The sequence below is a fragment of the Scyliorhinus torazame genome, chromosome 12 (assembly GCF_047496885.1).
Source record: "Scyliorhinus torazame isolate Kashiwa2021f chromosome 12, sScyTor2.1, whole genome shotgun sequence".
NCBI lineage: Eukaryota > Metazoa > Chordata > Chondrichthyes > Carcharhiniformes > Scyliorhinidae > Scyliorhinus > Scyliorhinus torazame.
Window position 1 is genome coordinate 85251190 of NC_092718.1, and position 26280 is coordinate 85277469.

General features: G+C 49.3%; 1 protein-coding gene across 1 annotated transcript in view; it reads right to left on the reverse strand.

The window, feature by feature from the left end:
- Positions 1–26280, reverse strand: part of LOC140387070 (polymeric immunoglobulin receptor-like) — a 183583-nt gene that overhangs the window by 97957 nt on the left and 59346 nt on the right. Inside the window, exons 4-5 of the mRNA XM_072470080.1 lie at positions 25475–25837; positions 19892–20254 (exon numbers count right to left, since the gene is read on the reverse strand). Coding sequence (XP_072326181.1) covers positions 19892–20254; positions 25475–25837 — 726 coding nt within the window. The remainder of the gene's footprint in view (positions 1–19891; positions 20255–25474; positions 25838–26280) is intronic.

The following is a 26280-nucleotide window of genomic DNA, read 5'->3' on the forward strand; positions in this document are numbered from 1 at the left end:
AGGGGCAGTGCCCACAATTCTACAATGTCCGGGATGACTTGGGCGTCATTGATGGTGTCCTCCTAAAGTTGGACCGGATTGTGATCCCACACAGCATGCACCGGCTTGTCCTCGAACAACTGCACGAAGGCTATCTCGGGGTTGAAAAGTGCAGGCGGAGGGCCCGAGAAGCTGTGTACTGGCCGGGCATCAGCGATGTCATCGCCAACATGGTGCTCAACTGCCCTGCCTGCCAAAGGTTTCAGCCGGCGCAACCCCCTGAGACGCTTCAGCCCCATGAGTTGGTGACGTCCCCCTGGGTGAAGGTGGGTGTGGACCTTTTTCATGCGCTCGGCAGGGACTACGTCATTATAATTGACTATTTTTCCAATTATCCGGTGGTCATACACCTGCACGACTTGACATCATCAGCTGCAATCAGAGCATGTAAAAAAACCTTCGCTCGCCATGGCATTCCGCTTACCGTCATGTCGGACAATGGACCCTGTTTTGCGAGCCAAGAATGGTCTTCTTTTGCCGCTTCATACGGCTTCACACACGTGACGTCCAGCCCTTTGCATCCCCAGTCGAATGGCAAGGCGGAAAAGGGCGTCCATATTGTGAAGCGGCTCCTCTGCAAGGCTGCTGATGCCGGATCTGACTTCTGTTTAGCCCTGCTGGCCTATCGCTCGGCCCCACTGTCCACGGGTCTCTCGCCAGCCCTGCTGTTGATGGGTCGCAACCTCAGGACCACTGTGCCGTCCATTCATGTTCCTAAACCCGACCATGCTCCAGTACTGCAAAGGATGCGACAGCAGCGTGCTCAGCAGAAGGTGGCACATGACACTCGGGCAACTGATCTTCCTGCCCTGGCGCCTAGAGACAACGTCCGCATACACCTACCAGAGGGTGGCTGGTCGGCAACTGCCGAGGTTCTCCACCGCGTGGCTCCCCGCTCATTCCTGATTCGCATGCCTGATGGCTCCATTCGCCAGCGCAATCGGCGGGCCCTTCGGCTGCTTCCGCGCTCGCTACGTGATCATGCACCGGTGCCACGCCCTCCTGTTGTCCCTGATGTCGACTTTGTTGAGCTTCCTGCCACTCTGCCTATTCCTCTATCGCCCATGGCCAGGCCCATTCCTCAGCCGGTGGATCCCGACCCACCCTTGAGGCGGTCAACCCGAATTCGTCGCCCACCTAATAGACTGGACTTATGATCCTGTTTGCACATTGGACTCACTGAATTGTTGTGCAATTGTGTTAATGTGTTTCTTTCTTGTCGTTCCAGAAGTTCTTTTTTGATATTTGATGATTGCACTTGTTTTGTTTGTGGTACAACCTCGCTGCTCTGTTGCACCTGACACCTTCCTCTGTATATAGTTTAGCCTCATGTACATGTTGTAAATATTGCACACACATACTCAGCTGCACTCAGTACACACCAATATTTATTACCATGTAGACACATATTCTTGTGAAATGGGGGGATGTCATGATATCTATATTAACATATCATGGTGCAATCACACACACACACTGATGGACAGGTAGATGGACCAATCAACACACACACAACATCACAGCCAATCACCACTGAGAGCACACGCACTATAAAACAGGGAACACCTCAGTTCCCACTCTTTCCACCAGGAGATAGCTCAGAGCACAGAGCTTACAGCGTGCCACTCAGACATACACCATGTGCTGAGTGCCTCTCTAAGATAGTGCTAGGGCTGGGTCCACAGGTTAGCTGGTGAAGTACGAACCACAGCCAGAAGTTAATAGTTCTTATTGTACAGAATAATAAAACAGAGTTGTACCATCTACAACTGTGTTGGTTCGTTTGTGTATCGGAACACCCAACACGACACATCCCTGGTCTTGTATTCTAGCCCTCTCGACATGAATGCTAACACTGTGTTGCCTCCCTAACTGACGACTGAACCTGCACGTTAACCTTAAGAGAATCGTGAACAAGGACTCCCAAGTTGCTTTTTGCTTCTGATTTCCTAAGCATTTCCCCATTTAGAAAATAGCCTGTGCCTCTATTCCTCCTTCTAAAGGGCATAACCTCACATTTTCATATCCTTGTATATTTAGATCCCAGCCCTGAGCCCCTTGCAGCCATGTCGCTGTGATGCCCACAACATGGCCAATTTCAATGTGCGCAACAAGCTCATTTACCTTGTTCCATGTATGGCACGCATTTAGGTACAACACCCTCAGTCCTGCATTGATCCCACTTTTCACCTTTTTTGCTCTGTCTGAGGGTGATGTTGTTCTCATATTTTATAATGGCAAATATATCACAGACTTCATCAGTAAGTGTGTCGAGGACTGTGTACCAAAGAAGACAATACGGGTGTTCCCCGATCGGAAACTTTGGTTCAACGAGAGGGTCCACTCCCTGCTGAAGTCCCGGATGGACAATTCAAGTCTGATGACCCTGACCTATATAGGAAATTCAGGTACGACGCATGTAAAGTCATCAGGGACACCAAAAGACAATACCACATCAAACTAGAGTCCCAGGCCAACGATACAAACCCACAATGCCAATGTCAGGGCTTACATGAGATCACAGGCTACAAAGCAAGGCCAGGCGGAATCTCAGGGGCTGGAACACCCCTAACCGATGCACTGAACAAGTTCTATGCCTGCTTTGAACAGTTAACCAATACATCAGTGCCACCCACCCCAACAACCCTGGACACACCGATACCCACTATTGGAGCCTCGGAGGTAAGAGCTGCCTTCTTGAAAGTTAACCCGCGGAAAGCAACCGGCCCCGACGGAGTCCCTGGGCAAGCTCTCAGAGCCTGCACTGACCAGCTGGCGAGTGTATTCGCAGATATATTCAACACCTCACTTCTCCGCACCGAGGTCCCCACCTGCTTCAAGAAGATCACCATAATACCAGTACCAAAGAAGAACAAGGTAGCCTGCCTCATCGACCGGTGGCCCTGATGTCTGTTATCATGAAATGCTTCGAACGGCTAGTCACGAGGTGGATCAACGCCAAGCTCCCAGACGGTCTCGATCCATTACAGTTCGTCTACCGCGGCAACCCATCCACAGAAAATGCTGTCTCTCTGGCCCAACAATCAACACTCGAACATCTCGACAACAAGGACACCTTTGTAAGACTGCTGTTCATGGACGACACCATTCAACACCATTATCCCAACAAGACTAATAACCAAACTCTGCAACCTTGGACTTGACCCCTCCCTGTGCAGCTGGATCCTCGACTTCTTCACCAACAAATGGCAATCTGTCAGAATAGGCAACAACACCTCCTTCACAATAGTCCTCAATAGTCCCCGCAAGGATGTGTGCTCAGTCCTCTACTGTACTCCCTATACACACACGACTGTGTGGCAAGATTCAACTCCAATTCAATCTATAAGTTTGCAGATGATACGACTGTGGTGGGTCATATCTCAAACAACGACGAATCAGTCTACAGAAGGGACATAGGTCATTTGGTTGCATGGTGTACCGAAAACAACCTCTCTCTAAATATTGGAAAGACCAAGGAACTGATCATCGACTTCAGGAAGTGTAGCATGACCCCCCCCCCCCCCCCCCCCCCCCCCCACCCACCCAGATTACATCAATGGCTCCAAAGTGGAGATGATCGATAGCTTTAAGTTCCTGAGGGTCACCATCACCTACAGTCTGTCCTGGTCCACTCATGTTGATGCAACAGTCAAGAAAGCTCAGCAACGTCTCTACTTCCTACGGAAGCTAAAGAAATTTGGCATGTCTGCATCGACTCTCACAAACCTCTACAGATGTGCCATAGAGAGCATCCTATCCAGCTGCATTACAGCTTGGTAGGCAACTGCTCAGCCCAAGATCGCAAGAAACTGCAGAGTGTGGCGCACTCAACCCAATGCATCACACAAGCTTGTCATTCTCCCATTGATTCTGTCTACACCTCCCGCTGCCTCAGACAGCATTATCAGAGACCCATCACACCCAGGCATTGCCTTCTTCCAGACCCTTCCAGCAGGCAGAAGATACAGAAGTCTGACGACCCGCCCATCTCGATACAGGAACAGCTTCTTCCACACAGCTACTAGACCCCTCAACAACTCCCCCTCAAACTGATCTGTTCCCTGTAAGGTCACGATTCACGACACCTGTGCTGCTCTTGCTCATGTATTTGTTTGTTTGGCCCTTGTTCCGCATTGTAACCAATCACTATTTGTTGATGTACCATTTGTCAATGTACTCTGTTGATTATTCTTTTGTCTACTATGTACGTACTATGTAGGTTCCCTTGGCTGCAGAAAAATACTTTTCACTGTACTTCGGTACATGTGACAATAAATATCAATCAATATCATGACTCTAGGTGCTTGCAACCTACAGGTGGAAGTTAAGGGGAAGGAATGTTTAATCATGTTCATAATAGTTCAATCATCAAGAACATCGTTATTGGGCACAGACACCTGCGAGCAGTTACAACTGGTGAAGCGTGTTGACAGAGTGGTGCAACAACCACACTGTGCCGCCATTGAGCAAATAAGAAAGAGATTTTCCCAAGTATTCCAGGGAATTGGAATGTTGCCATTCCAATACAAAATCCTGCTCAAGGATGATGCATGTCCAGTAATTCACCCGCCTAGTGAATTCACCCGCCTAGAAGAGTGCCAGCGCCACTGCACGAACGCCTCAAGACCGAGCTTGACAAGGTGCAGAGGTTTGGCACAGAGAGAAAATGGAAGAGCCAACCGACTGGGTTAGCTCGATGGTGTGCATGAAGAAGCGGAATGGAGAGTAGTGCATTTGCATAGGTCCCAAGGATCTGAATGAAAACATTAATCAGGAACACTACCAGATCTCCAAAATAACATAGAATATAGAATTTACAGTGCAGAAGGAGGCCATTCGGCCCATCGAATCTGCACCGGCTCGTGGAAAGAGCACCCGACCCAAGGTCCACACCTCCATCCTATCCCCATAACCAAATAACCCCACCCAACACTAAGGGCAATTTTGGACACTAAGGGCAATTTAGCATGGCCAATCCACCTAACCTGCACATCTTTGGACTGTGGGAGGAAACCGGAGCACCCGGAGGAAACCCACGCACACACGGGGAGAATGTGCAGACACCGCACAGACAGTGACCCAAGCCGGGAATTGAACCTGGGACCCTGGAGCTGTGAAGCAATTGTGCTATCCACAATACTACTGTGCTGCCCTCAATCATTGATTACTTGTGAGATAAAAAATGCCAAAGTCTTTAGCAAACTTGATGCTTCTAGGGGATTCTGGCAGCTGAGATTGGACAAGGTCGGCACACATTTGTGCACCTTTAATACACCGTTCGGGCAGTACTATTTTTTAAGAATGCCGTTTGGCATCATCTCTGCAGCAGAGATTTTCCAAAGAGCGATGGAACAGATCGTGGAAACCCTTCCTGGAGTTCACGTTTATGTCGATGACATAATCATCTGGGCATCAAACATGACAGAGAACAACGAAAGACTACGACAAATCATGCACAGAATTGAGCAGTACGGGCTCAAGCTCAACAAAGACAAGTGTCAGTTGTGGATCAGAGATCACCTTTTTAGGAGACAGATCATCAGCACAAGGAGTACAGCCGGATCCTGAGACGCTAAAAGCCATTGTCAGCATGCCTTGTCCGCATGACAAGAAGGCAGTACTACATATGCTTAAAATGGTGAACTTAGTGGGAAAATCCAACTCCAACTTAGCTTCCAAACAGTGCAGCTCAGGAACTCAGTAAGGAAGGCTCTACCTTTTGAATGGGCTGACAGTCATGAGATAGAGTGGTCTAACCTGAAAAATGCTTTGACCACCGCACCGGTTTTAGCATTCTTTGAACAGCAAAGAACACAAAGATATCGACTGATGCCAGCCAGAATGGGCTAGGAGCAGATTTGCTACAAGGAAACTCTGACAAATGGCAGCCGGTAGCATACTCATCCAGGGCAATGACAGACATCAAGAAACAGTATGCTCAAATAAAAAAAGAGTGCCTCAGACTAGAGGTGGGAATTAAAAAATTCCACAATTACTTTTACGGCCAGCCAACGTTCACTGTGGAGATCAACCATAGACCACTTGTGTCCATTATTTGAAAGAACCTAAGTGAGATGTCACCTCGAATCCAGAGGCTAATGATGAATTACAGAGGTACGACTTCGACCTAGTGTATTTGCCGGGCAAATACATAGTGGTTGCAGATGCTCTTTCCAAGAGCCGGTGCAGACTCGATGGGCCGAATGGCCTCCTTCTGCGCCGTAAATTCTATGATTCTATGCCCTCTCCAGAGCAACTGACAATGTAGAGCGGACAGATGTCTCAGAAATATTACAGGGACAGGTCAATCTGGTGATGGAAACTCTGCCTGTATTGGACAACAAGTCCAAATTGATAAAGGCTGAGACTGAAAAGGGTGAAACCTTGCAGAAGGTAGTCCAGCATATGAGACATATGCAAACTCATGCTCCAGGGTTCTGAAACATCAGCCATGAACTGAGCTACATCAATGGCTTTGTGCTCAGAAAAATCAGAATAATTACTCCACAATCACTACGGCACATGATCCTCGTGCAGATTCACAAAGGACACTTGGGGATTGGGAAGTGCAAGAGGTGGATTAGAGAATCAGTTTATTGGCCAGGGATCAATCTGGACATTCAATGAACAGTAGAACACTGTGAAATATGCCAAAGATAACAGAACCATCAACGCAAGTGAAAATGAAATGAAAATCGCTTATTGTCACAAGTAGGCTTCAAATGAAGTTACTGTGAAAAGCCCCTAGTCGCCACATTCTTTCGCCTGTTCGGGGAGGCTGGCACGGGAATTGAACCGTGCTGCTGGCCTGCCTTAGTCTGCTTTAAAAGCCAGTGATTCAGCCCAGTGTGCTAAACCAGACCCTGGGGATAGTGATGCCCTACCAATTGCGACGAGACGAGAGCAGAGTGTAATCGAGGCTTTATTAAGCAGAGCTGTGTAACCTCCTGCAGCTGCTGCCAAAATGGCTGCAGCTCGGTGAGCACACACACTTATACTCCGCCTACTGGGCGGAGCCAGCAGGCAGGGATCTACCCCCGTACCTGTAGCCTTACCATATTACATCTCGTATGTGATGTATACAACAGTGGTGACTACCATATTCACTCCCTGTTAAAAAAAGAGTCCAGCGGGGTGATGGAGAACTATTTACATGCATTTAAAGGTTAACATTTTGGGGAAAGTTCACAAATTCAGCCGATCGGGTGCCTTGATCCTCCGTTGTGAGCCGCCGCAGTCCCGGTGGTGATGCAGGCGTCGGTTCGGTCGCCGGTGACTCCGGGAGCGTGTAGACCTCATCTTCATCCCCGGGTGGGACCAAGGGGAGCACGGATCATCGTGGAGCGGGAGCTGTGGTGAGGTGCTCTGGGGGGAGGAAGGGTGGCGCCGGAGCAGAGGGAGGGGGGGTGGGGACCGAGCTGGTGCCAGGTCCGTGAGGGAGACTGTGTCTTAGCGGCCGTCAGGGTAAGCCACGTAGGCGTACTGCGGGTTTGCATGGAGTAGCTGTACCCTCTCGACCAATGGGTCTGCCTTGTGGAGCCGCACGTGCTTGCGGAGGAGAACGGGTCCTGGAACTGCCAGCCACGTTGGGAGCGAAATCCCGGGGGTGGACTTCCTGGGGCAGGCAAGGAGATGTTCATGGGGGGTTGCATTAGTCGCCGTGCAATGTAGGGATCAGATGGAGTGAAGGGCGTCGGGGAGGACCTCCTGCCAGCGGGAGACCGGGAGATATTTGGACAGTAGAGCCAGCTGGACGGCCTTCCAGTCCGTTCCATTCTCCCGCTCCACCTGCCTGTTTCCCCGGGGGTTGTAGCTGGTCGTTCTGCTCGAGGAGATGCCCTTGCTGAGCAGGTACTGACACAGCTCATCACTCATGAAGGAGGATTCCCAGTCGCTGTGGATGTAGGCGGGGAAACTGAACAGGGCGAAGATGGTGTTGAGTGCTTTGATGACGGTGGCAGACGTCATATCGGGGCATGGGACGGCAAAGGGATTCTGGAGTATTCGTCGACCACGTTAAGGAAGTACATGTTTCGGTCGGTGGAGGGGAGGGGCCCTTTTAAATCCACGCTGAGGCGTTCAAAGGGGCGGGAGGCCTTCACTAGATGCGTGCAGTCTGGCCGGTAGAAGTGCGGTTTGCACTCCGCGCAGACCTGGCAGTCTCTGGTGATAGCCCTGACCTCCTCAATGGAGTAGGGCAGATTGTGACCTTTATGAAGTGAAGGAATCGGGTGACCCCTGGCTGACAGATAGCGTCATGTAGGATACGGACTCGGTCCACTTGTGCGCTGGCACATGTACCTTGGGATAGGGCATCGGGGGGCTCGTTGAGCTTACCGGGGCAATACAAAATCTCGTAATTGTAGGTGGAGAGCTCAATCCTCCACCTCAAGATTTTATCATTTTCGATCTTGCCCCGCTGTGTGTTATTGAAAATGAAGGCAACCGACCGTTGGCCAGTGAGGAGAGTGAACCTCCTGCCGGCCAGATAATGCCTCCAATGCCGCACAGCTTCTACGGTGGTTTGAGCCTCCTTCTCGACGGAGGAGTGCTGAATTTCGGAGGCGTGGAGGGTGCGTGAAAAGAATGCCACGGGCCTTCCTGCCTGGTTGAGGGTGGCGGCCAGAGCGACGTCTGATGCATCGCTCTCGACTTGGAAGGGGAGCGTCTCGTCGACCGCGTGCATCGCGGCCTTGGCGATGTCGGCCTTGATACGGTTGAAGGCCTGGTGAGCCTCGGCCGTCAGGGGGAAAACGGTGGAGTGAATGAGTGGGCGGGCCTTCTCCGCATAATTAGGGACCCACTGGGCGTAGTATGAGAAGAACCCCAGGCATCGTTTGAGGTCCTGGGGGCAGTGGGGGAGGGGGAGTTCCATGAGGGGGCGCATGCGATTGGGGTTGGGCCCTAGAACTCCATTTTGCACCACATAGCCGAGGATGGCTAAGCGGTTCGTGCTGAACACGCACTTCCCCTTGTTGTAGGTTAGGTTGAGGAGTTTGGCGGTGTGGAAAAATTTGGAAAGTTTGCGTCGTGGTCCTGCTGGTCGTGGCCGCAGATGGTGACGCTGTCCAGGTACGGGAAGGTGGCCCGCAAACCGTACCGGTCAACCATTCGGTCCATCTCCCGTTGGAAGACCGAGACCCCCATTAGTGATGCCGAAGGGAACCCTAAGGAAGTGGTAAAGGCGGCCGTCCGCTTCAAACGCTGTGTACGGGGCGGTCCGCCTTGCGAATGGGGAGCTGGTGGTAGGCAGATTTCAGGTCCACTGTCGAGAAGACTCGGTACTGTGCAATCTGATTGACCATATCAAATATGCGTGGGAGGGGGTACGCGTCGAGCTGCGTGTACGATTGATGGTCTGACTGTAGTCAATGACCATTTTGTTTTTCTCCCCAGTTTTCACAACTACCACTTGGGCTCTCCAGGGGCTGTCGCTGGCCTCGATGATGCCTTCCCGTAGCAGCCGCTGGACCTCGGACCTGATGAAGGTCCTGTCCTGGGCACTGTACCGTCTGCTCCTGGTGGCGACTGGTTTGCAATCCGGGGTGACGTTGGCAAACAGAGAAGGCGGGTCGACCTGAAGGGTCGCGAGACCGCATATATTAAGGGGTGGTAGGGGCCCGCCAAATTTCTGGGTTAGACTTTGGAGGTTGCACTGGAAGTCCAGGCCGAGTAGCAAGGCAGCGCAGAGGTTGGGGAGGATGTAGAGCCGGAAGTCACTGAACTCTATGCCCTGGATGGTGAGGGTGGCGGTGCAGTACCCCTGGATCTCCACGGAGTGGGATCCGGAGGCCAGGGAGATTCTCTGGTTAATGGGGTGTACCGCGAGGTAGCAGCGCCTTACCGTATCGGGGTGGATGAAGCTCTCTGTGCTACCGGAGTCAAGAAGGCATGATGTCTTGTGCCCATCGACCTTTACCGTTGACGACGCGGTTGCGAGGTTGTGCGGCCGGGACTGGTCGATCGTGATGGAGGCGAGCTATAGCTGGTGTTGGAAGGCCCCTGGCTGGTCGGCAGGTGATGAGCGGCCCGATGAGGTGCCCGAGAAGCAGGGGTCCTGAGGCGGGGAAGATGACGGCGCCCATGGAGCGCACGTGGCGGGTGGCGTTAAAGATGGCGGAGCCCACGGGCTGCACGATGCCTGATGGGGGGGAAGATGGCGGCGCCCACAGGCTGCACGTGTCCTGAGGCAAGCAAGATGGCAGCGCCCACGGGCCGCTCGTGAGTTGCGAGGTGGAAAATGGCAGCACCCACGGGTCGCACGTGGTGAGTGCAGGAACAATGGGCCTGGTTACAGCGGCGATCAAGCGGGCCTGGCACACAGCAGCGAAATGTCCTTTCTTCCCACAGGCCTTGCAGAGTGCACTCCGCACCGGGCAGCGCTGCCAGGGGTGCTTTGTCTGTCCACAGAAATAGCACTTGGGACCCCCGCGGTTGGCTGGCTGCCGCGCGGCGCAGGCTTGGGGTTGGCTGGATACGGTCGCTGGTGGGTCCACGATGGTGTGTTCGCTGGGGGTTAACGATGTCCAGGAGGGGGGCGCCGTGCAGTCGAGGCGTACGCTTGTACATTACGGGAGGCGACCATTAGTGAGATCGCGAGTTTCTTGGTCGCCGGAGTTCGAGGGTAGCCCCTTCTAAGAGGTGCCGGGGATGTACGCCGAGCCTATGCCCGTAACGAAAGCGTCCCTGATTAGGAATTCGGAATGTTCAATGGCCGAAACGGCCTGGCAATCGCAGTCCCTCGCCAGAGCATGCAGGGCACGCCAGAAATCTTCCACAGACTCACCGGGGAGTTGGTGCCGCGTGGACAGGAGGTGCCTGGCGTAGAGCTTGTTGGTCTGCTGAGTGTAGTTCTCTTTCAGTAGCGCCATGGCCTCAGCGTAGGTAGGCGCGTTCCGGATGAGGGGATAGATATCGGAGCTCAGGATCTGGATCTGGAGCATCTGTGCCTCTGAGGGTGGTTCTGTCGCAGATCCGATGTAGGCTCCAAAGCAAACTAGCCAATGTGCGAAGGCCGACTTTGCATTGTCTGCTTGAGGGTGCAGCTGCAGGCGATCAGGCTTGATGCGGAGATCCATCTTTGTAAAATCTCAGCTTCATAAATTGATGCACTATCAATACGACGAGACGAGAGCAGAGTGTAATCGAGGCTTTATTATACAGAGATGTGTTGCCTCCTGCAGCTGCCGCTGAAATGACTGCAGCTCGGTGAGCACACACATTTATACTCCGCCTACTGGGCGGAGCCAGCAGGCAGGGATCTATCCCCGTACCTGTAGTACAGGAGCCTTACCGTATTACATCTCGTATGTGATATATACAACAGTTGTGACTACCACAGCAAGCAACCATGACTGACAATGAGTTAGTCAATAAACCATGGATGAAGGTCGGGATTGATTTTTTTTACCTGGATGGCACTGAATACATGCTGCTAATTGATCACTACTCCAATTACCCGGAGGTAATGAAACTACCAAATTACAGCAATGCCAGCGTGATCCGAGCTGTAAAAGAAGTTTTTGCACGTCATGGCATACCACAAATTGTCATGAGCGACAGCAGTCCCTGCTTTGACTGTTGGGAGTGGCAGGATTTTTCTAGGAGATATGATTTCAAGCATGTCACCTCCAGTCCGCACTACCCTCAATTCAATGGGCAAGCAGAAAAAGGGGTCCGCATCACTAAGACTCTACTCAAGAAGGCCATTGCTTCACACAGTGACCCGTATCTAGCCCTGTTGGCGCGTACACCACTGAATAATGGATTAGCTCCAGCTCAACTGCTAATGGATAGGACGCTGCGGACAACATTTCCCAGCATTCCTGCAAACATCCGTAATAAGCCCATAATGTAAAAAATGGCTGCTCAAAAGCAGAAACAAACTCACTACTACAACCGCTCCAGCAGAATGTTGGAGGGTTTGGGACCAGATGAACCGTCAGGGTTGAGACACCACAAGGATGGTCCATGACTGCCTGTGGTCATAAGACAGGCAGGTCCCAACTCCTTTGTCGTTCTCACGATCAAGGCTCAATATTGAGACGCAACCGCAGAGCGTTGCTGAAGCTGAAGGCGAATTACCCATTTACTCTTCAATTAAGACTGGATGATGGGGTTCCTCCTCCATGTACGTCTGAAAGTACGCATCCGGCTGTAGAAACGCTGAATACTGAAGCAACCAATGGGCAAGTTAGCTTACCGGAAAATAACCAGACGACCCCATCTTCACCTCAAGCACTGCGACAATCCACCAGGGCTCGGAGACAACTTGATAGAGTTAATTTATGAACATCTCTAGCCTGATCGATTGAACTGATGAAATGTCACGTTTGCATGCATGCAGTTTTACCTGCCTAAAATCACTGTATATGTGCATAGTTTGAATGTGCATGCCTATGATTCAAAATCATTTCAAAAGAAAGGAGGATGTGATGATAGGCAGACTATCATCTGTATGTAATATGAGTAGTTCATCATCACTGTAAATTCTATGATCTATGATCTGCATGAGTATTATAAGTTATATGTTTTACTGTTGTAGTTCTAGCATCCGGCCAGCAGGTGGGGGGGGAAATAGAGTCGCGGGACCCGGATGCACCATGTGTTCCTTCAGAAGGTGTTTGTAAGGAGTTGATAGCAGTTGTATATTAGAGCAGCTCTGTTGTATCTCAGTGTAAATTAGTGTTTGATATTTATTTCCAAATTTATTCATCTTACACATTTTAGTTATTCGTTAGTGTAGTGTTAGTAATAAATAGCTTTGTTTATAAAACAAAGTCTAATGTTCTTTGTTCACAGGTCAGAATCAACATCAGCTGCAGTGCCAGATAGTTCAGCAGTTCCTGAGCATGAGGATGTCATGGAGAAAATTCAATCTACATGTTCTGAGCGGCAAGGTCAAACTTTGAGAAGATCACCCAGAGTCAGAAGAAAACCAGATCGACTCAATTTGTAGCTGTGGACTATTTGTACATCTGATGCTTGCTGTTCTTGTGTATATATATGTGTATATTTGTTAAACCAGTTTTTAAAATTTTAAAGAAAAAAAATAATATGTTAGACTCACAGGCTAATGATATCACATGTAAATATACTGATGATAATGCATTAATTTATTCCTTCTAAGGAAAGGGGGTGCAGTGATATCTTGGTTGTGTTGTAATTCACTGACTGACCACAAGGGAGCTGGGAGAGAGGTTGCTTGTGCTTGTTCATACCATTAATCTTCTGTTGTTTTGTACATATTTGACCTACAGTTAATGTTAATAAATCATTTGTAGCATTTGCAACAATGTTCTTGTAATATATATCAGCCATCCGACAAGAATATTACATACATTGAGCAGCGAAATGGATCTATATGATCCACATTCCGTCGTGTCTTTGTCTTTCTTGGATATCAGCGATATTGTGTGTTTGCATTGGAGGCAGGGTGCCCCTCGCTAGCGAATCAGCAAACATTTTCCGTAGGCGCAGGGCCAGGGTTGGTGCAAATTTTTTTATAGAAGTCCGCTGGGAACCCATTAGGTTCCGGCGCCTTCCCCGCCTGCATGAAGTTGATGCTCTCCATGATCTCTCCCAGTCCTGTTGCTGCTTCCAGCTCCCTCCATCTGTCGTCCCCCACAACTGGCATGTCCAGTCCATCGAGGAATTGTTTCATCCCCTCGTCCCCATCGGGGGGCTCGGAGGTGTACATGAGCAGAAGGCCTCAAATACTTGATTGACCTTTTTTGGTTAGGCTACCAGTCCGTCTCTGCTATCTTTCACCTATGCTATCTCCCTCGTGGCTGCCTGCTTCCTCAGCTTGTGAGCCAATAGGTGGCTAGCCTTCTCTCTGTGCTCAGAGAAGGTCCCCCATGTCTGGCGGAGTTGGTGCATTGTTTTCCTCGTGGATAGCATGTGAAAGTCCATTTGTAGTTTTTTCCTCTCCTCCAGAAGCTCTACAGTCGGGGTCTCAGAGTGTCTTCTGTCGACCTCCAGAATGTTGTTGCCTCGCTGTCCTCTCCTCCCTGTCTCTATGCATCTTGTAGGCTATAAATTCTCCCCCAATCACCGCCTTCAGTGGAAGCTGAGACTTCCTCTTTCTGGTTGTCAGTGACGTACTTGCCTATGGCCTGTGATGTTTTCTGGCAGAAGTCCTTGTCGGTCAAAAGATCCGTGTCCAACCTCCATGCGGGGCGTTGGGCAACGCCCGTCTCCAACCTCTTACCCATGTAATGTGGAGCGTGATCGGAGATGATCATCGCGGAGTATTCCACTCTGACTATTTCTGAAAGCACTGATTTCACCACTGCAAATAAATCAATATGGGTGTATACCTTGGGCACCGGTGAAAAGAATGAGAATTCACATTTGCCAGGACTACCGATGCCTCTTCCAGGACACCGCTGACCATAAGCATTCTCGTCACCATAAACACCGTCCTCTTGCCAATCAGTATTGCTACCCTTTAGCCCTCGTCCCGTAGCATGAATGGGACGTCTGTCCCACCCAGCCCTTCACCATTACCTGTAGTCGGTCCTTCTCCCTCAGGTGTGTTTCTTGCAGGAAGACTATGTCGGCTTTCAAACTTCTTAAATAGTGAAGACTCTGGGTCTTTTCACTGGGTCATTAAGTCCCCTGACATTCCAGGTGATAATCCTGGTGGGGGGAAGGTTTTTTCCCCCCCTTCCTGTAGGATCAACCATACCTACCTGGTGGACACGTCCCTTTGTAAGGGGGCCGTCCAAAATGGCCGCAATGGCCGTTCTCATCATGAGGCCGGACCCCTGCACTCCGGGGTTTCCCTTTGTCCAGGGGACAAGCAACATGGCCGCCGACTGTGCATACGCCACGTGGGCGCGCCCCTGAACTCCAGAGTTTTCCAATGTTCAGGGACCCTCCAAAGTGGCTGTTTGTGGCACCATCTTGTTCGCTCAACCTGCACCTTACCTGCTGAAACCAATCTGAGACTCAACCCTTTATTCTTTTCATGTCCCTTTGTGTTCCTTCCCCCCACACCGATATCCCCAACCAACCCCCCCCCCTACCTGTGTACACCCCTCCCCGTCTCCCCCTTTGTGTTCCCCCGCCCTGCTCTTTGTGTGTCCGTCCCCCCGACTGCCAGGTGCTCCCCCCCCCCTGCCAGGAGATGCGGCATGGCACCCCTTGCTATCCTACTTCCTGCGCTAACTATCCCTGCTAGTTGGTGCCCCCCCCCCCCACCCCCCCCACCCAGGGCTGATCTCACCCCTGTCCCATGCCCGCTGACTGTCCGCTCCCTCTGCCTATGCCCTCACCGTTTCATGTGATTTGACCTTTCAGATCAAAGCAAGACAGAACAGTTCGGCCAAAACATATTGTGTGTCCATCTTTGTTCTTTCTTTCCTTCTTTACTCCTCTGCTTCGCCCTCAGCATTGCCTTGCCTGTCCCTTGTCCAGGCTTTTCATCTGAACAAACTCGTCCGCCTCCACTGGGGTGTTGAAGTAATGATCCTTATTCTGGAGCGTGTTCCAGAGCGTGGCTGGGAACAGCATTCCAAATTTTTCTCCGTTCCTGTACAGGCCCAGGTTTTGCCAAGTCCACCCCAATGCCTTGATAGACCTGGATTCTGTGTCCTTCCCAGCTGCTCACCTTCAACTGTCTTGCCCACCTCAGGATCCTCGCACAATCCTGATACCGATGCAATTTCACGATTATCGCACTCGCTTGTTTCCCCGCCTTGGGCTTCGGCCGGAGCGACCTGTGCGCTCTGCCGATCTCCAGGGAGTTGGGGAAGCTGTCCCTCCTGAATAGGTTGCCCAGCATTTGGGCCACATAGCTCCTCGGGTCCCTGCCCTCGATCGCCTCTCGCAGACACACAGTCTGAATGTTCTAGCATCGGGGCCTATTCTCCTGGTCCTCAACCTTCCCCTTCAAGCTACCCCGGGTCACCACCAACATTCTGATGTCGGCCTCCAGGCTGAAATTCCTGTTGCTCTGGTCCGTCGATGCATTCTCCAGCTCAAGGATCCTTTTTCCCTGCGTCACCACCTTCTTCCCCAGTCCATCGATCGCCGTTTGCATGGCGACCAATGCCTCTGTAACTGCCACTCAGGTCATCGATCTGCCTGTCACTGGGAAGGCCGGGGCCCCCTCGTCTCGTGGGTCTACCAGCTCGTCCGCCTGTTGTTTGCGTCCTTTTCCTCCGCTCCCGCCATCTCTTCGGCCCCTCGAGCTCCCATTTGCTGACATGCTGGCTCTGTCCTTCCCTTTCTTAATTCAGGGTGTGATGCTACCAAATGTTCGGGCTAATTTCACCTATCAGTGCCTAGTTGGCTATGTCCTGGAGGAGAGCCACCTGATGTGCATCTGCTCAGTACACCACCATCACCGGAAACCAAGTCCTCCTTTCTCAACATGTTCAGGGCAGGTTCAGGAAGGCCAGGGCCACTGTGCAGCCAACCTCCAAAGGCTGGGGCATCAGTAAAAATTTGTGAAAAGGCTCGAACAATTCCGAGGGATGTCCCCTCTACAGAGTAATTGGTGGAATAGTCACCTTAAACTCAGCAATTGAGGAGACTATCGCTCGGCATTCACTGAATTAAAATAATAAAATTATATTCTGGTAAAAAATAAGGAGATTGTATATTACCTCAGAAAGAAGACTCAAACTGGGGGAGAGGGGGAAGAACAACAACAGCTGATATTTACAGACAAACCTTAACAAATTTACATGTCCCAAGATGTTGCACGGGAGCATCATAAAACAAAGTGTGACAGACAGACACAGAGCGAGATATTGGGACAGGTGGTCAAAAGCTCAGTCAAATGGTACGTTTTTAAGGTTTGCGGAAAGGGGAGAGAGATAGAGGGACAAAGAGAGAGAGAGAGAGAGAGGTGGAGAGGTGTAGAAAGACAATTCCAGGGTTTAGGACCCCTGGCAGCTGAAGGCATGATCGCCACTGTTGGAACGATGGGACTGGAGGTGAATACAGAGATGAGGAGGAAGTAAGGATGAGAAATCTGAAACGGAGTCTTTGCTTGTCCAGGAGCCAGTCTGGGTCAGTGAGCACAGGGGCGAGAGGACAGTGGGAATTGGTGCAAGTTAAGACACAAGCAGCAGAGATTTGGATGACCTCAAGTTTATGGAGGGGAGAATATGTGCTGGAACAATTGAGTCTGGAGGTAAGGAAGGATTGGATGAGGGTTTCGGCAGCAGATGAGTTGAGACAGGGTGATGATGACCGATGTGACAGAGGTGGAAATAGGCAGCCTTCGTGATGGTATGGATGTGAGTTCAGAAATCATCTCAGGACCAAATGTGGCACCAAGTTTGTGAACAGATTGCCTTCAGCTCAGACAGATCCCGAGGAGACGGATGGATTTCGACACAGGGGTACAAGGTTTGGAATGAGGACTGGAAACGATGGCTTCATTTTTCTCAATACGGTCCGGTGGCACAGTATTTAGCACTGCTCTCTCACAGCGTCAGTGACCGAGGTTCAATTCCGGCCTCGGGTGACTGTCTGCTTGGAGTTTGCATGTTCTCCCTGTGTCTGCGTGGGTTTTATCCGGGTTACCCGTTTTCTCCCATAATCCAAAGATGTGCAGGTTAAGTGGATTGGCCATGCTAAATTGCCAATTCGTGTCCAAAAGATGTGCAGGTTAGGTGGGATAACGGCGTTACGGGTTAGGCGAGTGGGTCGAGGTAGAGTGCTCTTTCAGAGAATCGGTGCAGACTCAATGAGTTGAACAGTTTCCTTCTGCACTGCAGGGATTTTATGATATTCAATGATAATATTTATTTGGAGCAAATATCAGTTTATTTTCTGCAGTATGTTGGATAAGATGTCTGATAATTAAACAACAGTGGAGGAGTTAAGAGAGGTAGATTTGAGGAAGAGCTGGGTGTCGTCAGTGTACAAGTGAAAACTAACACTGTTCAAATGATGTTGCAAAGCCATTACAAGTGATTCTCTGGCCATGATTAGATAGGAATGGAACCAGGCTAGAGAAGTCCCACCCAGCTGGACAACTGAGTCCAGAGGTATTGGAGGAGGTGTTGTGGCCAACTGTGTCAAAGGCTGCAGCAAGGTCGAGAAGGACGAGGAGGGTAGGTTTCTCTTTGTCACAGTCATACAAGATGTTGTTAGTGACTTTAATAAGAGCTGTTTCAGTGCTATCACCGTGACAGGAACTGGATTGGAGGGATTCAAATGTGGTATTCCGGGAGAGATGTGAACAGATTCAGGAGATGAAAATATGTTCAAAGATTCTGGAGAGGAAAGAGAAGTTGGATCCAGGATGGGAATTTATATGGACAGTGGGGTCAAGGATTGTTCCTTTGAGGAGGAGGCAAAGGTGACAGATTTAAAGGAGAGAGGGATGACACATAGAATCATAGAATTTACAGTGCAGAAGGAGGCCATTCGGCCCATCGAGTCTGCACCGGCTCTTGGAAAGAGCACAATACCCAAGGTCAACACCTTCACCCTATCCTCACAACCCAGTAACCCCACCCAACACGAAGGGCAATTTTGGACACTAAGGGCAATTTATCATGGTCAATCCACCTAACCTGCACATCTTTGGACTGTGGGAGGAAACCGGGGCACCCAGAGGAAACCCACACACACACGGGGAGGATGTGCAGACTCCGCACAGACAGTGACCCAAGCCGGAATCAAACCTGGGACCCTGGAGCTGTGAAGCAATTGTGCTATCCACAATGCTACCGTGCTACATGAAGAGGGAGAACCGTTAACAATATCGGCTGATATGAGGATCAGGAGGGGAAGTTGTGTGGTCAGCAGTATACTGCAAATAGGGTTAAGGGAACAGGAGGTGGCTCTCATGGACAAGATGTGTTCAGAAAGGACACGAGGGAAGGTAGGTAAGAAACTGGAGAAAGATGTGAGTTCAGGGATGGTGGAGGGGGGGTTGTGGGGGGGGGGGGGGGGTGGGCATCAGTAGAGGTTTATCTCACTTCGTTATTGGAAGGGAGGGTCACGACAGAGGCAGCTGATTGGATTGTCTCGATCTAAATGACAGAGAATCGATGAGTTGTCAGCAGGCAACGTCCTTTGAGGAGAATGTTTTCCTTATGCATATCAGGAAGCTAGTGAACTCAGGAGAGAGAGCAGGATGAGTTAAGATGGATGTTGAAAGCTCTGAGGATGAGAATTTATTCGGTGCAGAGATCGAGTGAAGCAATTAGTGAAGATATCCCGGTGGGAACATTGTTATGGTACCCCTGGCGGCACGGTGGCGCAGTGGGAAACACTGCTGCCTTATGGCGCTGAGGACCTTTGTTTGATCCTGGCTCTGGATCACTGGCTATGTCGAGTTTGCACATTCTCCCTGTATCTGCATGGGTCTTACCCACACAATCCAAAGATATGCAGATTAGGTGGATTGGCAACGCTAAATCATCCTTGAATTAGAAAAAAAATCTTTATCGTACCCGAGAGGGCGATCGAGAATGAGAATTTTGAAAAAAGAGCTGAGGGGCTGGAACGCGGTAGATGCTAAAAGAGGAGAAAGTGACAGGAGTCGGGGGACGGGGGTGCTGAGGCTAAGGCATGATTTGGTCTCATCCTCGATACCACCACCACGCTGGACTTGATGGAGCGAGTAGTGGAAGATACAGCCAGGAGGGGTGTGGGCTTCATTAAGGGGGAAGGTGTCACCAACCCTGTCAAGGTTGCGATGTTGATTCAATCAAACACAATAAGTTCATGGATCGGGGAGTAGAAATAGACAAATCATTAAAAATATTGATGCTGGTTAACACGGCCACAAAACAAGCAAATCACGCACTAGAATGTGTTATTTCCCATTGAGTGTTGAATGTGAATTGTTGAGGAATTATAACCCAGCACTTACCAGAAACCTGAAGCCGGGTTACAGGGTGATAACTATGGCTGGGACCACCGTCAAATTCTATTCTGAAATAATAAGGTCCTGCATCTTCCCGCCTGATATTGTTTATTATCAGGGAACAGTCGCCATCTTTCAGGTCTCCAGACAGCCGGGTCCGATCGCGGAACCGTGGCTTCTTGTAGTTCTGATCCTTGGAGTGAAAGGCTATCTGCGATCTTCCCGATTCCTCATTAAACCAGAGTCCGCCTCTCGATTGGTTTCCCAGACACGATGGATAACTGTAATGACACGGAATCTGCACACACAAACCTTCCTGCGCTGTCACCTGTTGTGGAGTCTCACCTTTCCACTCTTGCGACGGTTCAGCTGGGGAGAGAAATATCAATATTTAACACTGGGTGGTTTGTGCATCCGCCAGACTCAAAATTTACAATGGCACTGAATCGGGGGGATAGTCAATACTGAGGAGGACTGCAATACTTTGGTAAGAAGAATAGAAAAGAAGAACACCATTTAAATAGAGTGGGGTCTGGGTGTCCTTGCACATGAATCATAAGAAGGCAGCATGCAGGTACAGCAAGTGATTAGGAAGGTAAATGGAATGTTGGTCTTTGCTACAAGTGGGGTGGAGTATAAAAGTCAGGAGGTCTCGCTACAACTGTACAGGGCATTGGTGAGACCACATTGGAGTTATTTAGGTCTCTTTACTTGAGGAAGGATATTGGTACATTAGAGACAGTTAAGAACATAAGAACATAAGAACTAGGAGCAGGAGTAGGCCATCTGGCCCCTCGAGCCTGCTCCACCATTCAATGAGATCATGGCTGATCTTTTGTGGACTCAGCTCCACTTTCCGGCCCGAACACCATAACCCTTAATCCCTTTATTCTTCAAAAAAAATCTATCTTTATCTTAAAAACATTTAATGAAGGAGCCTCTACTGCTTCATTGGGCAAGGAATTCCATAGATTCACAACCCTTTGGGTGAAGAAGTTCCTCCTAAACTCAGTCCTAAATCTACTTCCCCTTATTTTGAGACTATGCCCCCTAGTTCTGCTTTCACCCACCAGTGGAAACAACCTGCCCGCATCTATCCTATTCCCTTCATAATTTTATATGTTTCTATAAGATCCCCCCTCATCCTTCTAAATTCCAACGAGTACAGTCCCAGTCTACTCAACCTCTCCTCATAATCCAACCCCTTCAGCTCTGGGATTAACCTAGTGAATCTCCTCTGCACACCCTCCAGTGCCAGTATGTCCTTTCTCAAGTAAGGAGACCAAAACTGAACACAATACTCCAGGTGTGGCCTCACTTAACACCTTATACAATTGCAGCACAACCTCCCTAGTCTTAAACTCCATCCCTCTAGCAATGAAGGACAAAATTCCATTTGCCTTCTTAATCACCTGTTGCACCTGTAAACCAACTTTTTGCGACCCATGGACCAGCACACCCAGGTCTCTCTTCACAGCAGCACGTTTTAACATTTTATCATTTAAATAATAATCCCTTTTGCTGTTATTCCTACCAAAATGGATAACCTCACATTTGTCAACATTGTATTCCATCTGCCAGACCCTAGCCCAGTCACTTAGCCTATCCAAATCCCTCAGCAGACTTCCAGTATCCTCTGCACTTTTTGCTTTACCACTCATCTTAGTGTCGTCTGCAAACTTGGACACATTGCCCTTGGTCCCCAGCTCCAAATCATCTATGTAAATTGTGAACAATTGTGGGCCCAACACTGATCCCTGAGGGACACCACTAGCTACTGATTGCCAACCAGAGAAACACCCGTTAATCCCCACTCTTTGCTTTCTATTTATTAACCAATCCTCTATCCATGCTACTACTTTCTCCTTAATGCCATGCATCTTTATCTTATGCAGCAACGTTTTGTGTGGCACCTTGTCAAAGGCTTTCTGGAAATCCAGATATACCACATCCATTGGCTCCCCGTTATCTACCGCACTGGTAATGTCCTCAAAAAATTCCACTAAATTAGCTCGGCACGACCTGCCCTTTATGACCCCATGCTGCATCTGCCCAATGGGACAATTTCCATCCCGATGCCTCGCTATTTCTTCCTTGATGATAGATTCCAGCATCTTCCCTACTACTGAAGTTAAGCTCACTGGCCTACAATTACCCGCTTTCTGCCTACCTCCTTTTTTAAACAGTGGTTTCACGTTTGCTAATTTCCAATCCGCTGGGACCACCCCAGAGTCTAGTGAATTTTGGTAAATTATCACTAGTGCATTTGCAATTTCCCTAGCCATCTCTTTTAGCACTCTGGGATGCATTCCATCAGGGCCAGGAGACTTGACTACCTTCAGCCCCATTAGCTTGCCCATCACTACCTCCTTAGTGATAACAATCCGCTCAAGATCCTCAGCTGTCATAGCCTCATTTCCATCAGTCACTGGCATGTTATTTGTGTCTTCCACTGTGAAGACCGACCCAAAAAACCTGTTCTGTTCCTCAGCCATTTCCTCATCTCCCATTATTAAATCTCCCTTCTCATCCTCTAAAGGACCAAAATTTACCTTAGCCACTCTTTTTTGTTTTATATGTTTGCAGAAACTTTTACTATCTGTTTTTATATTCTGAGCAAGTGAAAAATGAAATGAAAATTGCTTATTGTCACAAGTAGGCTTCAAATGAAGTTACTGTGAAAAGCCCCTCGTCGCCACATTACGGCACCTGTTCGGGGAGGCTGTTACGGGAATTGAACTGTGCTGCTGGCCTGCCTTGGTCTGCTTTCAAAGCCAGCGAATTAGCCCTGTGTTAAACAGCCCCTTGAGTTTACTCTCATAATCTATCTTACTCTTCTTTATAGCTTTTTTAGTAGCTTTCTGTTGCCCCCTAAAGATTTCCCAGTCCTCTAGCCTCCCACTAATCTTTGCTCCTTTGTATGCTTTTTCCTTCAATTTGATACTCTCCCTTATTTCCTTAGCTATACTCCCCTTATTTCCTTAGATATCCATGGTCGATTTTCCCTCTTTCTACCGTCCTTCCTTTTTGTTGGTATAAACCTTTGCTGAGCACTGTGAAAAATCGCTTGGAAGGTTCTCCACTGTTCCTCAACTGTTAAGAGAAGATTCACTGGGCTGATTCCTGGAGGTTTATCTTATGAGGAAAGGTGGAGCAGGTTGGGCTGGTGCTCATTGGGGTTTCGAAGAATGAGAGGTGATTTTATTGAAACAGGTAAGTTTCTGAGGGGTGTACACGGTGGATGCTGAGAGGATGTTTCCCCTTGTCCGTATCTAGAACCGGGGACACAGTTTCAAAATAAGGGTCTCCCATTTAAGATGGAGATGAGGGGGAATTTCCTATCTCAGCAGGTGGTTAGTCTGTGGAATTCTCTTTACAAGAGAACAGTGGAGTCAACAAATATATTCTGTTTAGCACAGGGCTAAATCGCTGGCTTTGAAAGCAGACCAAAGCAGGCCAGCAGCACGGTTCAATTCCCGTAACAGCCTCCCCGAACAGGCGCCGGAACGTGGCGACTAGGGACTTTTCACAGTAACTTCATTTGAAGCTTACTTGTGACAATATGTTGGATAAGATGTCTGATAATTAAACAACAGTGGAGGAGTCAAGAGAGGTGGATTTCAGGAAGAGCTGGGTGTCGTCAGTGTACATGTGAAAACTAGCACTGTTCAAATGATGTTGCAAAGCCATTACAAGTGATTCTCTGGCCATGATTAGATAGGAATGGAACCAGGCTAGCGAAGTCCCACCCAGCTGGACAACAGAGTACAGAGGTATTGGAGGAGGTGTTGTGGCCAACTGTGTCAAAGGCTGCAGCAAGGTCGAGAAGGACGAGGAGGGTAGGTTTCTCTTTGTCACACAAGATGTTGTTAGTGACTTTAATAAGAGCTGTTTCAGTGCTATCACCGTGACAGGAACTGGATTGGAGGGATTCAAATGTGATATTCCGGGAGAGATGTGAACAGATTCAGGAGATGAAAATGTGTTCAAAGATTCTGGAGAGGAAAGAGAAGTTGGATCCAGGATGGGAATTTATATGGACAGTGGGGTCAAGGATTGTTCCTTTGAGGAGGAGGCAAAGGTGACAGATTTAAAGGAGAGAGGGATGACACATAGAATCATAGAATTTACAGCGCAGAAGGAGGCCATTCGGCCCATCGAGTCTGCACCGGCTCTTGGAAAGAGCACCCTACTCAAGGTCAACACCTTGACCCTATCCTCATTACCCAGTAACCCCACCCAACACTAAGGGCAATTTTGGACACTAAGGGCAATTTATCATGGTCAATCCACCTAACCTGCACATCTTTGGACTGATGGGGGAAACCGGAGTACCCAGAGGAAACCCACACACACACGGGGAGGATGTGCAGACTCCGCACAGACAGTGACCCAAGCCGCAATCAAACCTGGGACCCTGGAGCTGTGAAGCAATTGTGCTATCCACAATGCTACCGTGCTACATGAAGAGGGAGAACCGTTAACAATATCGGCTGATATGAGGATCAGGAGGGGAAGTAGTGTGGTCAGCAGTATACTGGAAATAGGGTTAAGGGAACAGGAGGTGGCTCTCATGGACAAGATGTGTTCAGAAAGGTCACGAGGGAAGGTAGGTAAGAAACTGGAGAAAGATGTGAGTTCAGGGATGGGGGGGGGCTGCGGTTGGGGTGGGGGGCATCAGTGGAGGTTTATCTCACTTCGTTATTGGAAGGGAGGGTCACGACAGAGGCAGCTGATTGGATTGTCTCGATCTAAATGACAGAGAATCGATGAGTTGTCAGCAGGCAACGTCCTTTGAGGAGAATGTTTTCCTTATGCATATCAGGAAGCTAGTGAACTCAGGAGAGAGAGCAGGATGAGTTAAGATGGATGTTGAAAGCTCTGAGGATGAGAATTTATTCGGTGCAGAGATCGAGTGAAGCAATTAGTGAAGATATCCCGGTGGGAACATTGTTATGGTACCCCTGGCGGCACGGTGGCGCAGTGGTTAACACTGCTGCCTTATGGCGCTGAGGACCTTTGTTTGATCCTGGCTCTGGATCACTGGCTATGTCGAGTTTGCACATTCTCCCTGTATCTGCATGGGTCTTACCCACACAATCCAAAGATATGCAGATTAGGTGGATTGGCAACGCTAAATCATCCTTGAATTAGAAAAAAAATCTTTATCGTACCCGAGAGGGCGATCGAGAATGAGAATTTTGAAAAAAGAGCTGAGGGGCTGGAACGCGGTAGATGCTAAAAGAGGAGAAAGTGACAGGAGTCGGGGGACGGGGGTGCTGAGGCTAAGGCATGATTTGGTCTCATCCTCGATACCACCACCACACTGGACTTGATGGAGCGAGTAGTGGAAGATACAGCCAGGAGGGGTGTGGGCTTCATTAAGGGGGAAGGTGTCACCAACCCTGTCAAGGCTGCGATGTTGATTCAATCAAACACAATAAGTTCATGGATCGGGGAGTAGAAATAGACAAATCATTAAAAATATTGATGCTGGTTAACACGGCCACAAAACAAGCAAATCACGCACTAGAATGTGTTATTTACCGTTGAATGTGAATTGTTGAGGAATTATAACCCAGCACTTACCAGAAACCTGAAGCCGGGTTACAGGGTGATAACTATGGCTGGGACCATTGTCAAATTCTATTCTGAAATAATAAGGTCCTGCATCTTCCTGCTTGATATTGTTTATTATCAGGGAACAGTCGCCATCTTTCAGGTCTCCAGGCAGCCGGGTCCGATCGCGGAACCGTGACAACGCGTGATTGTGATCCTTGGAGTGAAAGGCTATCTGCGAAGTTCCCGATTCCGCATTAAACCAGAGTCCGCCTCTCGATTGGTTTCCCAGACACGATGGATAACTGTAATGACACGGAATCTGTACACACAAACCTTCCTGCGCTGTCACCTGTTGTGGAATCTCACCTTTCCACTCTTGCGACGGTTCAGCTGGGGAGAGAAATATCAATATTTAACACTGGGTGGTTTGTACATCCGCCAGATTCAAAATTTACAATGGCACTGAATCGGGGGGATAGTCAATACTGAGGAGGACTGCAATACTTTGGTAAGAAGAATAGAAAAGAAGAACACCATTTAAATAGAGTGGGGTCTGGGTGTCCTTGTACATGAATCATAAGAAGGCAGCATGCAGGTACAGCAAGTGATTAGGAAGGAAAAATGGAATGTTGGTCTTTGCTACAAGTGGGGTGGAGTATAAAAGTCAGGAGGTCTCGCTACAACTGTACAGGGCATTGGTGAGACCACACTGGAGTTATTTAGGTCTCTTTACTTGAGAAAGAGTATTGGTACATTAGAGACAGTTAAGAACATAAGAACATAAGAACTAGGAGCAGGAGTAGGCCATCTGGCCCCTCGAGCCTGCTCCACCA